Genomic DNA, 14,466 nt, shown 5'->3' on the forward strand with positions numbered 1-14,466 from the left:
ATGCCATGGTGGACTCAAAGAGGTTAAGGTGTTCAATTGGGTCATCCATTCCAATATGTAGTTGTAAACCAAGCTTTTGTTTTGTCTTCGCTTGAAAGGGGTGTCGAGGATCCTCCTTATGAAAGGGCCAGGCCTGAGTTGGTTCCAATCAGGTATCTCGGCCTAACGTTTGGCCTTCAACTTGTTTACTTCTTCAATAAGCTGTAGGACAAGGGAGTCCTGAGTGGAGCCATGTACCACTGGAATTTTCTTTCGTAAGTCTCCATCGCCTCTTGGAAGTAAGAAAGTTTGAGCAAGGGCGTGTGGTTTTTTCTTGGACTCACCGTACTGACTTCTAGGGCAAGTCTGTCGGAATACCTTAGAGTCCCTTGTACCTTCATGTTCCTCTAGGACCTGTTGTTCATTCCCTAGATTGGCAGTGGGCCTGGGTCATGGAAGGGGACCGAGTCTTTCAAAAACCTTTGGGTCATTGATCTTCGAGCATATGTGGAGGGGATTCTCTCGACGTTGTTTTAGGAAGTCTCGGCAATCACAATAAATGGCTTTCGATCCTTCCAACCCTTCTGCAAGGAGGTGTCTTCCTCCACTTCTCCTGCTTTGGGTCGAAGCATCTGGGTTGAGAGAAGTTTTAGGTTGATCAATGTTTTGATGATTAGCTCGCTCCTCATCAGGGATACCCATGTCAAAGAGAGGTGACCCTCCGTGTTGGGGGGTACCTAGATGATGGTTAATGTCCACAGGGGCAACGAGCTTGCGTGTTTGAGTACACCTAGTTTCGTGGAGTGTCTTAAAGAGCTTCTCATACTGCTCCTGAAGGACCTCATTCTTCATTTCTATCTTGTTGTTTTAAGCTTCTAGCTCATCGACTTTAGCTTGAAGAGCAACCCTTTTTCCTTCATTTTTTCGTTGTTTCGCACTAGGTGCAAGAGGGGTGTCATTCTGTGTGCTATGGCTTCATTCGCTCCCCATGTTGGAGAGGGATGCTTGGTCAAAAGAGAGTGTACGAATGGTGGAAACCAGCTTGGCAAAGCTGAAGAGAGTGGGAATAAGTGTTGTTCCCACAGACAACGCCAAATGTTGATGCACAAAATGAGTGAGGACTTTGGTACAACAGAAAATGTTAAGTTTGTGACCTTCGCTAGATTGCTCTAGTCACTAGTGTGGATAAGTAAGTAAATGGATATGGACAGGGAAGCAAACACAAGATGTACGTGGTTCACCCAGATTGGCTACGTCTACGGAGTAGAGTGGTTCTTATTAATTGTGAAGGGTTTACACAAGTACATAGGTTCAAGCTCTCCTTTAGTGAGTACTAGTGAATGATTTAGTACAAATGACATTTGAAAATATTGTGAGATAATGATCTCTATATATAGAAGAGAGTTTCTAGTTTCATTCTGACATTGACACGTGTCGTGTTGTGATTGGCTTCTGATGTTGACATGTGTCGCGCTATGATTGGCTTCTGATGTCGACACGTGTCGCGCTGTGATTGGCCTCTTGGTTGTAGGGAAACTCTTCTGGGTCATTGACGGTATAACGTTGACCGGTGCTCAGTAGTTTCGGGATTAGTCAAGTATGGTACAAACACCATGTTTGAAAAAAAATAATTGGAAAAAAGTCGAGGTCTTACCATAAAATCAGTTGGCAATATAGGAAGTAGTCCAACCTCTTATAAGTCATTGCAAGGTTTCTCCTTTTACCAGCATATGACTCTTTTATCTTCACATCCTCACATAAGTGTTATGAGTTCTTAAACACTTAAATCCTTTCTGAAAGAAGCACTTCAAATCATTTTTCAGTGAGCACTTGAAATTATTATTATTTTTTTTAAATTTGGGTAAATTACATAAAATTACCTTAACTATTGGGTCATTCACGGTTTCATACATCATCTTTAAAAAATGTCAATGTCATACCTCATCTTACGAATTTGTTACAATTTCATATATCCTGTTAGTTTGTCTGTTAATTCTTCCGTTAAATAGTGACATGGCTTGAGACGGGGCCCACTCTTTACTAAAAAATTAATTAAATATTAAAAAATTAATTAAATATTAAAAACTAAAAATATAAAATCTTTTTTTTTTGCATGGGGACCCACCCATTCCCTCACACCTTTCTTCCCCATCCACCTGGGTCCCCTCCCACCACCACCACCTAGCAATCTCTGCAACCTTCAACCCAAAATCATAGCAAGCTTTGAACTTGCTGCGTCTTGGAAATCAAAGCAGCCATTCCCTTCAACCTTCAACTCTTAACCTCTCCATCAAAACCCAGAACTTCAAATTCCTTCGATGACTTCCTGACACCCAAATGCCTACAGATCGACAACGGTCTCAACTCCTTCCACCACCAAAGTTCTTACCTGCAGCCACCCTTGCACAAACTTGTCTTTGCAACCCAGCTACAGCCACCCACCGACGACCTGCATAACCCCTACTAAGCTGCGGTCTCAGAGAAAAATTTGCATTCCCTTCGAAAAGACTGCATACCCGCACCCTCAACCTGCTCGCGCTCATCTGTGTCATGTGTCATGGCCCAGTCACTAAGAGATGCAAAAGCTTTTTTTTTTTTTTTTTTTTTTTTGAAATAGGCGAATTAAAAATTTTGGGTTTGGGTTTGGGTTTGGGGTATTTTGTTTGAAGTTGGTTACAAGGATTAATTTGGTGAGGGTGATGGGTGTGTGTGTAGGAGGAGGGGGAGGAGGGCCATGGAAGGGAGGTGGGGATGGAGGAAGAGAGGGTGCCCTCAGGGGGGGGAGACACGTGTGGATGGGGAAGAGGGTGAGAGGGATAAGGGGTGGGTCCCCCATGCATAAAAACAGATTTTATTTTTTTAGTTTTTAATATTTAATTAATTTTTTAATAGAAAATGGGCCCGTCTTAAGCCACGTCACTATTTAACGAAAGAATTGACAGACAAACTGACGGAAAGTATGAAATTGTAACAAATTTGTAAGATGAGGTATTAAAGATGGGGTATGAAACTGTCACTAGTCTAATAGTTGAGGTAGTTTTATGTAATTTACCCTAAAAATTTCGATGTGCTTTCTAATAGAAGCATTTTCACTAAAATTGCTATTGAATAGAAAAAATGTTTTTGAGAAAATTGTAGTAATGGTCCCTCAGTTTTAACCTAATTGAAGTAATAGTCTCTCAACTAAAAATCCATAACCAATAGTCTCTTAACTCATCAAAACGTGTAGTTGTGGTCCTTTTCGTCAACCTTGTTAGAACTTCTGTTAAAATGAGTCACATGTCACGCAGGTGTGGCTGAATCAAGAGGCAAATATGAAAAAAAAATTGTAGCAATGGACCCTCAACTTTAACAGAATTGTAGAAGTGGTCCCTTAACTTTAACCCTATTGGAGCAATTGTCTTTTAACTTTAACCCAATTGTAGCAATAGTAACTTTAACCCTATTGGAGTAATTGTCTTTTAACTTTAACCCAATTGTAGCAATAGTCCTTCAAACATAACTCATTTTGTCGAAATTCTGACAAAGTTGACAAAAATGATTATAGTTGCATGTTTTGATGAGTTAAGTGACCAATTGTCATAAATTTTTAGTTGAGAGACCATTGTTCCGATTGGGTTAAAATTGAGGGACAATTGCTACAATTTTCTGTTAAAAAAATAAAAAATAAAACAATTCCAAACAAGCTTAACTTATGTTCATAGTGAGTCTTAAGTCTAATTTCCTCCCTAGAAAAAAATAATAATGAATGCCTTTTAACATTATCAGATATGGTGAATGCAGTCTAAAAGGAAAGGAATTTCAAAAGACTGGTTGAAATTTGGATTATGCAGTCTCATCAATGTTCAAACGTTTTTAAGATATGGTAAAGGTCAGAAGTGTCAATAGTTGAGAAATTGAAGGCAAATTAATTTAGCGAGGAACCAAAAAGGGACCTGTTGTGTACTCAGAAGCACAGAAACATCAATTTTCCCCCCTAAACACATTCAAAAGTTTAAACACCGTCGAAACCACAGCTCCGGCATCGCCCCTTCGACGCCTCCACCCCCTTTCATCAATTCACGAGATATGACTCTGTAACTGGATCGTTTAAAGTAACTAGAAGGAACGACAACAAGAAACAAAGATGCATTGTCTTGCAGAAAAGCACATGCCAATGCGCAAGTGATAAGCATGGATGCGATATATCCATTTATTCTTCGCCCGAAAGAAGGATCATTCTTAATCAAACTGCATTCTCACATTTAGCATTAACATACAGACTGATATATTCAACAACGTTACCAACACAGCATTCAACATTCAAGAAAATGTACTACTGGATCTCAAAAAGTTATACGGCTTAGATCGGAAAATTTGCAACAAAAATACATTAAAGTAGCTCACAAAATAGAACTTGTATATGGAAATAACACTTAGGAGCAATAATGTCTAGAGTTCTGGTTCTTCAGTGCTCGGGGCAAAGGCCTGCCGCTTCTCACTTCTTTGCTTTCTTCTGTCAATACTCACTTCTTTGCTTTCTTCGCACCTCCCCTGCAGAAACGAACAGAAATGTCTCATTTCATGATCCTTGTGCCCTACAAATGTACACACGATTTCAAGTAAACTTACTCAGACTGTTGGGGTGCAACTGCTGGTGCTGCCTTCTCTACAGGTCCCTGCAACATCAGGACACGAAAAAGAAAATTAAAGTCTGAAAATTTGAGTTACAAACTATCAACATGCATTCAGCACGACAATTTCCTAACCATCTATAGATTACCGTTGGTAAAAAAAAAGGCACTTCAAATGATTTTCTTAATGTCTCAACCAACCTGTGCCAATCGTTCTTCACGGCGAGCATGCTTCCTCTCTCTGCTAGCCTTGTTCTTTGCACGCTTGGCCTCAAACTGGTCAGCCAGAGTCTTTTCTCTTGCCTTCTCGGCCTTTGACTTGTGGATACTCTCCATCAGCACACGCTTGTTCTTGAAGACGTTACCTTTCACCCTCATGTACATGTCATGGTACATGTGCTTGTCAATTTTCTTGGACTCTCGGTACTTACGGAGCAAGCGCCTCAATACTCGCATTCTCCTCATCCAGAGGATTTTGGTGGGCAGCCTTGCCTCCCTGGTACCCTTGCGCTTACCTGGAAACATTAACAAATACATCATCTTTACAATGTCCTTCGAGTAGGAATATGGGAAAAAGAAATCTAAACTAAGATGGTTTGCAGAATCAAATATGACAGTAACATGACAACAATATGCTGAAACAATTGAAAAACAAAATGAACTGCGCCAGCGTTTCAAACCCACGTACCATAACCAGAGTGACGACCCTTCCTCTTAGCCTCTTTCATTCTCCGAGCACGAGAACGGGAATGGATCTTTGTTGGTTTCCTGATGATGAACCCATCCTTAACCAATTTCCTGATGTTTTGCCCTGCAAAACAGTTATTGTCACCATCAATCACATCAGTCTAAATTAAACCTACAGGCAAAAGAGACTTGGTCTGACGTGGAAAAACTAGAAAGCCTACTTCAGTTGCGTAAACTACGGTGAAAAAAGGGGAATTGTGAAAATGCAGAACAATTGCAGCCGGGACTTTAACTTATCAAGCATCTCTTGAACTTACTTTCCCGTCATTCAACCTTTCAAAACTACAAAATGCAGTGCTTTCGGGACATTAATAAGCAAAATAGTTCCGAGCATTTATCCTGCCATAACAAATATACCAGCCCAAGTGCTCAACGGTTTAACCTAAATCTGACTTGACGATAGTCAGAATCCAAACTGTGACCAGGCGGACCGCATCGCAAACTGTTACGACAAATCAAATGAAAGCATACTTCAATCATTTCTTTTGATAAACCTAATCAATTGGTTACTCTAAACAACTGGGTAAATTAATCAACTAAACACCGTGACTATAACATGCATACTATCCATGTAGATGCAATAACGTATTAAACCCAATCGGAATCAACTCGCTACAATGATCCAAATTCACAAAAATAAGATTTCTAGTATTCCAAACTGTTCAGATCGAAACCCAATAAATAACCAAAAAAATCGAATTGAAACGAATTGGATGAAACCCTAGAAAAAAAAAAGGGGGTACGTACTGGAGTTGGCCATGGAGATCTCGCTGACCTCATTAGGATCGAGCCAGACCTTTCCTTGGCCGCACTTGAGGACACTGGCAGAAAGCCGCTTCTGGAGCTTCAGCGACACCATTGTTGCTACCTCTAGGGTTTTACAGGTAGGAGGAAGCTTGGAGGTTGTTACTAAGGTCGGGGATGAGCATATATAAGGTTAGGGTTTTTACGAGTTTGGAAATGTGGGCTACCTTAGACCCAGCACGATGTCCCAAAAGCCCAGGATATTGGCTCCAGTTCTTCGAGCCCATTAGCCCACTTTAAAATTGTTCATAAGAGAGTTGTAAATTAAAAATTAAGAGGCTTTTTGCAACATTAAGGGGGTGTTTGTTTGGCCTCGTTAGCTTTCACTGGACTGGACTATTTGGGTAGGATTATTATTCTGTGTTTGGTGTAAGCCAGCCGGGATTGAGTTTAATGGGATTGAGCCGAACTCGTGCCGACTAAATCCTTTGTTAGTTGGGCTTAGCGAGAGCCCCCGGAAATGAGGGGATTGCTAGTCCCGTTTCCCCGCTTCGCCTCGCCCCAAGCCTGAGAACTTGCCCTCCCACTGTCTCTCTCCCTCCTTCCTTTCTTCTGTCCAGAAGATCTCTAAGTCTGCAAGAATTTCCAAGTCTACAAGAATCCCCAAGTCTGCACCTGGGTTTGACAGAAACGATTCAAATGAATCTGAAAAGTCCAAGTCTGCAAGACTTGATTTGCAAGTATTTTCCCTTTTCTGGGTTTTCGAATTGATTTTTCTGGGTTTTTTAATCGATTTTTCTGGGATTGGATTTTTCTAGGTTTTCAATTCGTTTTTTCTGGGATTCGGTTTTCCTTCCGAGTGGAATCCCTAATTGGGTTTCTGAATTTTGAACAGGATAAACCGTTCTGGGTTGGGCGCTCTACGTTTTGTCTCGAAGGATTACAACTACAGAGGATTTCAAAGTATTTGATGGAAGGTAGAGAAGGAATTTGTTGTTGTTATTGAAGAGCTATTCGGCTACAAATCTTCAAGTAACCACTTGAGCAGAAAATAAACAGAGGACTTATGAAGGAGATGAACTCTCATATATTAGGAAAATGATTATGTGAATTGGGTTGGATTTGTGAGTTGTCTGTGAAATACCAAATTGAAGGATTTGATTTTTTTTGGGATATTAGAGCTTTTGAGCAAGTTGGAGTGGTTGAGCAAATTGAATGATTTCAGTAGTTTTGCTTTTTCTGGGATAGCAAATTGAAGAATTTGGTTAATTATGTAGAAACTTTCATTAGATGAGAATATTTTGTTACAGATCATGGTTTTTTTTTTTGTCATTATTTTGCTCCTAGTTTGACATTGCACCAAACGCTTCACTAAGTTAGTCCAACTTAATCTAGTCTAAGGCAGTTCAGCTTAGTCCTTGAAGCTAGTCCAGTCCGAGATAGTCCAGTGCAACAAACACACCCTAAAAGGACAAACGCCACTGATTAATAGAAAACGGAGTTATCAAGGGATCATAATGGTTCCAAACTCATCTTGACATTTTTTCTCATGTAGAAACATTTAGTGTTATATTTATGATTTTCAAAATTTTTCGTAGGCTAAAGACTCCAATCTGACTTTTATACTTTAATTTCTTTCAAGAGTTTGATTAGAGGTGAGTGGCTCCTATAGAGTTCAGGCAATCCGTTATTTGTGAGCTTTGATGAGGACTTTGGTATGAGGGATCAGTGGAGGAACAGAGGAAGAAAGTTAGAGAGACTTGTGGTTTAAGTTTTAAGAAAGAACAAAAATGAAAACGACGACATTATACCAGACTCACTACACGATAGAATAATTTTTGTAAATTTTAGATTGAGACATTGGGACCTATGCTAAACTTATGGCTCCAACACTAGATCAAGAACGAGTTGATATCATGAAAACTAGTATTCTTTTAGTTATTCTTTATGTTAATGAAACTAGAAATTTCAAAGACAGATTATACAAACAAACAAAAAAAGAACGAAAAAACAAAGAGGAGGGAATCCGTACAATATCCCGAATCATGAACTCCCCGAAGATACAGGGCTACCATCAACCCCGGAACCAGTCCAAATTATTCGGACTTTCGTCGGGTCATCAAAGGCCCGAACCAGGTTGGAGGCAAAGGCAATTCGACTCCGACATGTCAAAATTGTACGGTAGCCACCCGCCAACGGGTAACACGTGGCCTTTTAACAGCTGTCACCAATTCCCTCCACTCTTCGGCATTTTGCTGTCGTTTCCCGCCTGCCCTCCTTATTTTCCCGCACTTTCCCGGAAAATTTCCCAACCAAAATTCACCCCCTTTTAGTTTTAGACTCCAAAATTCCCAACGGGTTCCGACGATTCACTTTACCCACAAATCGAATTCGTCGGCCATGGACATCTCTCTCCTATACGACACCGTTACAGTCGCCACCACCGCCCAGGGCCTAGGGTTCGCCAAGTTCCTAACCCGTCACCATGACCTCACCTCCAACAATCAAATTTCCGTCACCGACAATCATACCGATCAATCCTCGCCGTCCATTGGAGTCCCCCAGATCTCCGCCGGTGTTTTCCCCTTCGACGCTGTTGCTCCGCCGCGTGCCCGGCCCAACTCTACCAGAACCGCAACCCGAACCCTCCTTCGCAAAAAACGTCGCGCCAGACGGAGATCGTCGGGCGGCGACGATTCTAACGATGGAGGCGAGGAAGATGGCGGGTTTTTCGGCGGAGATGGTCCGTTTTTCAATGGAGGGTGGGGCGGCAGTGGAGGCGGGGGCGGGGGTTGGAATTTCGATAGGTTTGGAGGGAATAGTTGGGATGAGTCTTCATCGTCCTCGCCGTCCGATCCGGCTTTCGATTTCGTCTACGAGGTGATGTGTTGGATTGCGCTTTCGAATTGCGTGCACTTCGCGTTCAAGAGGGTGATTCAAATTGTGGCGGATGGGTTGGGGGATACTGACCGAGAGAAGGTGCCCATGAGATTGACTTCGGTCTGCTGATTCGGTACCGTCTCGTTCTCAATGCTTAATGTATGAAATGGGGGAAGAATTCGGTTCTAATTTGTGCGTTTGGTTGGGTTTTCGTTTGAGGGATCGAATTTGTATATATTGTGTGTGTGTGTGTGTGTATTGCCATTGCTGTTATAACTTATGAATAGATGGTCTTATTCTGTTAATAATTCAACTGTTATGAATAGATGGTCTTATTCTGTTACTATTTCAATCTTCCTTTGAATAAGATCTCTGTTTTCGAAATTGGTGATTATGTAAGAATGAGTTAATGCTAACTTCTAGGAATATGAAATGGAGTTCTTTGTTCGAAATAGGTGGAAACATACTGATTTGTACAATATAAGAGGATTCGGACAATTGGTGATTATGTAAGAATGAGTTAATGCTAACTTCTAGGAATACAAAATGGAGTTCTTTATTTGAAATAGGTGGAAACATACTGACTTGTACAATATTAAGAGGATTCGGACAATAGATTATGCAGATTTTCTCGGAAAACATTGATTCATTGTAGGCATTGCAAAATGTGAATTTTAAGAGTAAAATATCGATGTTTAGACCTTTAGCCGGTGTTGGAGTTATAAGAAGTTGGCGATGCTTTTGTTTGGATTTATATTAGAAGCATACTGAGCTGTATAATGCCCGAGGATTGTGAGGATAATTTATGCAGATTTGCTTGGAAAGCGTCGAGTGTAAGCATTTCAAAATGTGATAGTTTTAGGATGAAAAGACTATTTGGACCATTATTCAGAGTTGGAGATAGAAGAAGCTACCGCACTTACGAAAAAGTGCTTTCCAGTCTCGGTGACGCCTGATTTATTTAAGTCTGTGATAGCAGTTCGCTGGAACTTGTTTCAATAAATAAAGTTGAACGGGAAATATTGCTGAGAGTAGTTTTGTTTCACTGGTATATTGCCTTTGTTGATAAAAATAGATGGCTTCTGTTAGGAATTCGTTTTCCTGTGAAATACATCTATGTTGATGGTTGTGTGAGTGTGAGCTAATGCCAACTTTTAGGATTACAGCATGAAGTTCTTTGTAAAACATAGGCGGAAGCATGCTGAGTATAAAGTCAGAGGATGTGACTATAATTTATGCAGATTCTCTTGGAAAACATTGATCATAGGCATTTCAAAATGTGACTTTTCAGAGTAAAACATTGATGTTGAGACTTTAGATCATTATCCAAAGGTGGAGTTATACGTAGTTACTGTGCGTGTATTTTAGAGGATAGATTTATACAAAGCATACTTAGTTGTATAATGTCGGAGGATTCTGATGATAATTTATGCAGAGTTTCTTGGAAAGTATCGAGTGTAAGCATTTCAAAGTGTGACTCTTTTGGGGTAAAAAGCTGATGAATTTAGACCCTATCCGGAGGTGGAGATAGAAGAAGCATACTTTGCTTGTGGAAAATTTAGTCCAGTCTTGGAGAGGCATTTGTATAGATTTAGTTCTTCCGTTATATTCTCTATGATAGTAGTTCGCTGGAACCTCTTTCTTTGATGTTTAACGTGCGAGTCTTGGCTAGAGCAGTTTTGTGGTATCAGTGTCTTCGGTCTCATATGCACTATATGAGGTGACTTTTTCTAATGGATTGATTTAAGTATCTACTATCATATTGATTTGAAAGTGTGTGTCGTATTGGAGTGAACTGTTCTTCTATCTGATTTTATATATGGCTTTCGATATTGAAAATGCTTACTCTTCCGTTGTACTATTATCACTGTGTTTTGGAACGATGGACATATTAAATAGCAGCACAGGATCTTGTATAAGTAAGAGCTTAATCGAGTGGAGTTGTAGGGTACCGAGCAATAAATAAAGTAAGCCAATGAATTGCTTAGTTATATCAACTTTGGAAGCATGAGTTAAGTATTGGTTTTTGCAATCATCGATAGGGCAAGGTAGAAGTTGGTTTCATTGATCGGACACTGTGTTGGTAGAGCATTAAAGCCAAAAGAGGGTGGGGGGGATGAACGGGAGGCAAGTTGACATTACCTTGTCGTCTTTTTTTCTTTGTTTGGTCCCTTTTCTTGTTTGTGTGATGGTTTGCTTTGTCATTGGAGCTTTCCTCGATGAAATGGCAGCCTGCTTTTGTTCTGTTTACAAGGAAAAGTCCAAATAAAAAGCACTACAGAAATGATGCACTAAATAGTTTAATAGTTTCTGTAATGTCTTATGTCGCGTTTTGATATCTTGAAGCTTTTCACCATGAACTTGATCAGATCATCACTACCTGCGATAGAATCAACTGCATTGTTTATTAAGTTAATGTTGATTTCAATCTTTGAGCAATCCTTTATTCATAGATTATGATGTGTTTCGTCGCCCTTTTTTTATCTCCGGCTTCTCAGTCATATCGTGAATTATTTATCGAAAAATGCTTGGCTACTCGTGAATGAGTAGGAATTTCTACTCAAAATTATTCTTGTTTGAGTCGCAGAGTTTTGTGCTTATGATAGAACTGTTTACATTATAAATCATTTTGTAAAGATTATCTTTGTTTAGTCAATCTATTGTAGCAAATACATAGACGGTTGTAATGCTTTTATTAGTTTCGTTCTTCTGTGTTTATATAGTTCGATGAACAAATGACTTTAGTTTTAACTGAATTTTTGCAGAGACGATCGATATATAGTGATTTATTAATGGTTCTGATCACATATACTTTGATGGCATTATATATTCGTAAGAATGAATGTACAGATACGGTGGTGATAGGAAGAACTCTCAGGCGACATCCTTGTATATGATTAAAAAAAAACTGAGAACAAAAAATAATGGCTGTTAAGGCAACATAAAATATGTTTTTCAACTGTCGTAGAATCATAGAATCGTAGCTTAAGGACCCCACTTGGATTTTATTTGCTTTGGTTCATGCATCTTTCCATGCGAGTCCACATTATTCAATGCTTTTGTCAAATTGCTTCACCAACTTGCGTGTATATGAATTGACCTTGAATAGTTTTTCGGGAGTTTATTCCCACACATTATTTTTTAACTTTTATACATTTTTATTTATTTGACAATCGAATTGAATAAATCAACGAAAAACGTCTGCGTGATCGGTACCAAAAACGCCATTTCCATGAGTTTTGGGTTTGGGCGCTTTGTAGCCCCGTTCTTGAACGAAATTTTTACAAGATCTCTATCTACCAAAATTCTAACTTGCGGGCAAGGGATAATCATTGAGTGATCTTTTTTCCAGATAACACATACAAAGAGACCCGCTTGCTAATAAACAGTTAAGTAATTGAATAATGTTTAAACAGAGAAGCGTAAAAGAAGAAGAAAAAAAAGAGTGTAATATTTTCCTAGCGTTAGCGTTTTTATATACATTACTAATATAAGGTGCGAGTGCTGCCGAATTAATTGAGTCGTGATCTAATTTGAAAGTTACAATTAATAATTATTAACTCCTTTTCTAAGTTTTCTTGTCTCTGGGTTCTAAGTTTTCTTGTCCTTGGGAGCAATTGTCTAATCTTATTACTTACCCTACTTTGTTTTTGGCGTTGACCAATGAATACCTTCTTTTTTACTGATTCACGTACTGCTCTCTTTCAGAAAAAAACCCTAAATCTGCAAAAGCCTTAGCCGCCAGTCCCTTGCTTTGGCTGGGGCCGGCCTCTCTCCCCTCTTCCTTTCCACTTTACTCCCAATCTTCTCTGCCCTTTCTTTCCAGTTCTTGGTGCCGTGAAGTTGCAGCTTTCCATCCCTAATTGTTGAGACATTGTGCTTTAAGGGAAAGATGTGCGGGTTTGGGTGAATTTTGGTTGTTGCTTGTTGGGGTTGGATCCCTTTTTTACTTTGTTTTTCAGGGCTTCGTGACTCCTCTTGACGGATTGGTGGCGGCTCCGTCTCCCTTGTCCAAAACAGTTAACGGATGTTGGGGTCTTCGACTGAGGCCTTCTGGCCACGTTTGGTTCTATTGTTTAATGAAATTTCTACCTTAAAAAAAAGACTAACAAGTCTAAACATCCGACCTTGTGTTTTTCTAACGTTTTAAGTTAATAGTTTCGTTTAATGATATGGATATTACTCGGCACTCGTGATTATGAGATATAGTTAAGGATTCGTTTGTTAACCATTGCGTTTTTAGCTCTTAGTGTTTATATTTTTTGTTAGAGATAAAAGGGAATGCGATAGGCACGAAAGAGATGGATAATTGAGTAGGTGGAGGTAGGAATGTAGGAGAATATATATTTTCAATATCAAATTTTCATTTCATGTACTCGTTTTAGAAGCATTTCTTTCACTATTTTTCCGCCGCCCTCTTTCTTCCACCGTCTATATGACTTAGACATGCCAAATTGCACAACAGGCATGTCGAAACACTTCGAAAATCTTCAAACAATGTCAAGTCTCATTTTTATTGATAATTTCTGCGCACAATCCGCACCATACAGTTAGTATATGATTTTTTAGAAGGTCCTCAAAACTTACGAATTCGAAAAATCTCGCACCGATTTTTTTTTACGATTTTTCCAATTTCTCGACTTCAAAAAATAAAATAAAATACTTCCCATGCTCCAAATTTTTTTTTAATAAAATCCATTGTATCTATATCTACATCCCTGCAAAAAAATTCTCGTTTAAATTCCAAGTATTGGTTTTTTCATGGCCTAATATGACTCTTCGCGAAAGCTAATGTCTCTTCCTGGCAGTGGCATAACAGCATAATATGATATATATATATATATATATATATATATATAGAGAGAGAGAGAGAGAGAGAGAGAGAGGAATCCTTGGGATTCCCATTTTTCAAAGGGGTATTCATCAATTCACCTTTTGAACTTGAACTTGTAAGAATTGGCCAATTTCTCCCCTCGACCAATTTCCCCCCTTCAATTCTCATAATTAGTTAATTTGCACCCTACTGTTAATTTTTTTTAATTTTTCATTCATTCTTTCGTTAAGTAGGTATATGCATGACTGCCTTTAAAGGTAAAAAAGTCATTTTACCTACACCTCTATCTTCTTCCTTTTCTCCAAGCCGGTTCCACACCACAATTGTCGTCTGCAACCCTCTGACTCTTTCATCAAATACGCCGCCCGGAACCGCCGCAAATACTCTCCTGGACCCAGATCCGTTTTCGTTTCTGTTGGAGCTGTCGCGATCACCTGAAGACCCTCTGGGAGAGTAGAACTCTTCTTCCTCTTCCTCTTCCTCATCGTCTCGGTCATGGGTCGGAACTGATTTGGCATTCTCCCAACGTCTCAGCCTCGAGGTTTGCCAAGCAAACGGCGAAAGTGGATGAAGGTTTGGTGAGTCAACTTTCCGAGTTTCTTTTTCGGCCCTTCGACCAACACTTTCGCGCGAGTCAACTCGTTCCTCGAGTCTGCGCGAGTTGGCCAC

At 39.7% G+C, this 14,466-nt stretch overlaps 2 protein-coding genes and 1 long non-coding RNA gene across 3 annotated transcripts; 2 read left to right on the plus strand and 1 right to left on the minus strand.

Annotated features, from left to right (window-relative positions):
- Positions 1–4,197: 4,197 nt before the first annotated feature.
- LOC103403717 (large ribosomal subunit protein eL19x) lies at positions 4,198–6,409 on the minus strand. The gene is made up of 5 exons (XM_008342554.4): positions 6,087–6,409; positions 5,281–5,403; positions 4,794–5,107; positions 4,591–4,637; positions 4,198–4,512 (listed from the first exon to the last, which is right to left on the minus strand). Exons 1-5 carry the CDS (start codon positions 6,196–6,198, stop codon positions 4,485–4,487), a joined length of 624 nt encoding a protein of 207 aa, XP_008340776.1. The 5' UTR covers positions 6,199–6,409; the 3' UTR covers positions 4,198–4,484.
- Positions 6,410–6,626: 217 nt separating this feature from the next.
- On the plus strand, positions 6,627–7,254 carry LOC114822118 (uncharacterized). The gene is made up of 2 exons (XR_003770230.2): positions 6,627–6,823; positions 6,979–7,254. It is a non-coding gene; the product is annotated as an uncharacterized lncRNA (long non-coding RNA).
- Positions 7,255–8,483: 1,229 nt separating this feature from the next.
- On the plus strand, positions 8,484–9,092 carry LOC103403716 (uncharacterized). Its single transcript, XM_008342553.4, has one exon. It carries the CDS (start codon positions 8,484–8,486, stop codon positions 9,090–9,092), a length of 609 nt encoding a protein of 202 aa, XP_008340775.1.
- The last annotated feature ends 5,374 nt before the right edge of the window (positions 9,093–14,466 follow it).

The sequence above is a fragment of the Malus domestica genome, chromosome 16 (assembly GCF_042453785.1).
Source record: "Malus domestica chromosome 16, GDT2T_hap1".
NCBI lineage: Eukaryota > Viridiplantae > Streptophyta > Magnoliopsida > Rosales > Rosaceae > Malus > Malus domestica.

Bases quoted from the DNA above. Each gene is read 5' to 3' on its own strand.
- LOC103403717 (XM_008342554.4), bottom strand. From the start codon at position 6,198: ATGGTGTCGCTGAAGCTCCAGAAGCGGCTTTCTGCCAGTGTCCTCAAG. The intron at 5,108-5,280 runs GTACGTGGGTTT...TAATGTTTCCAG, and splicing joins GGGTCGTCACTCTGGTTATG to GTAAGCGCAAGGGTACCAGG. The intron at 4,638-4,793 runs GTTGGTTGAGAC...CTGATGTTGCAG, and splicing joins GTGAAGAACGATTGGCACAG to GGACCTGTAGAGAAGGCAGC.
- LOC103403716 (XM_008342553.4), top strand. From the start codon at position 8,484: ATGGACATCTCTCTCCTATACGACACCGTTACAGTCGCCACCACCGCC.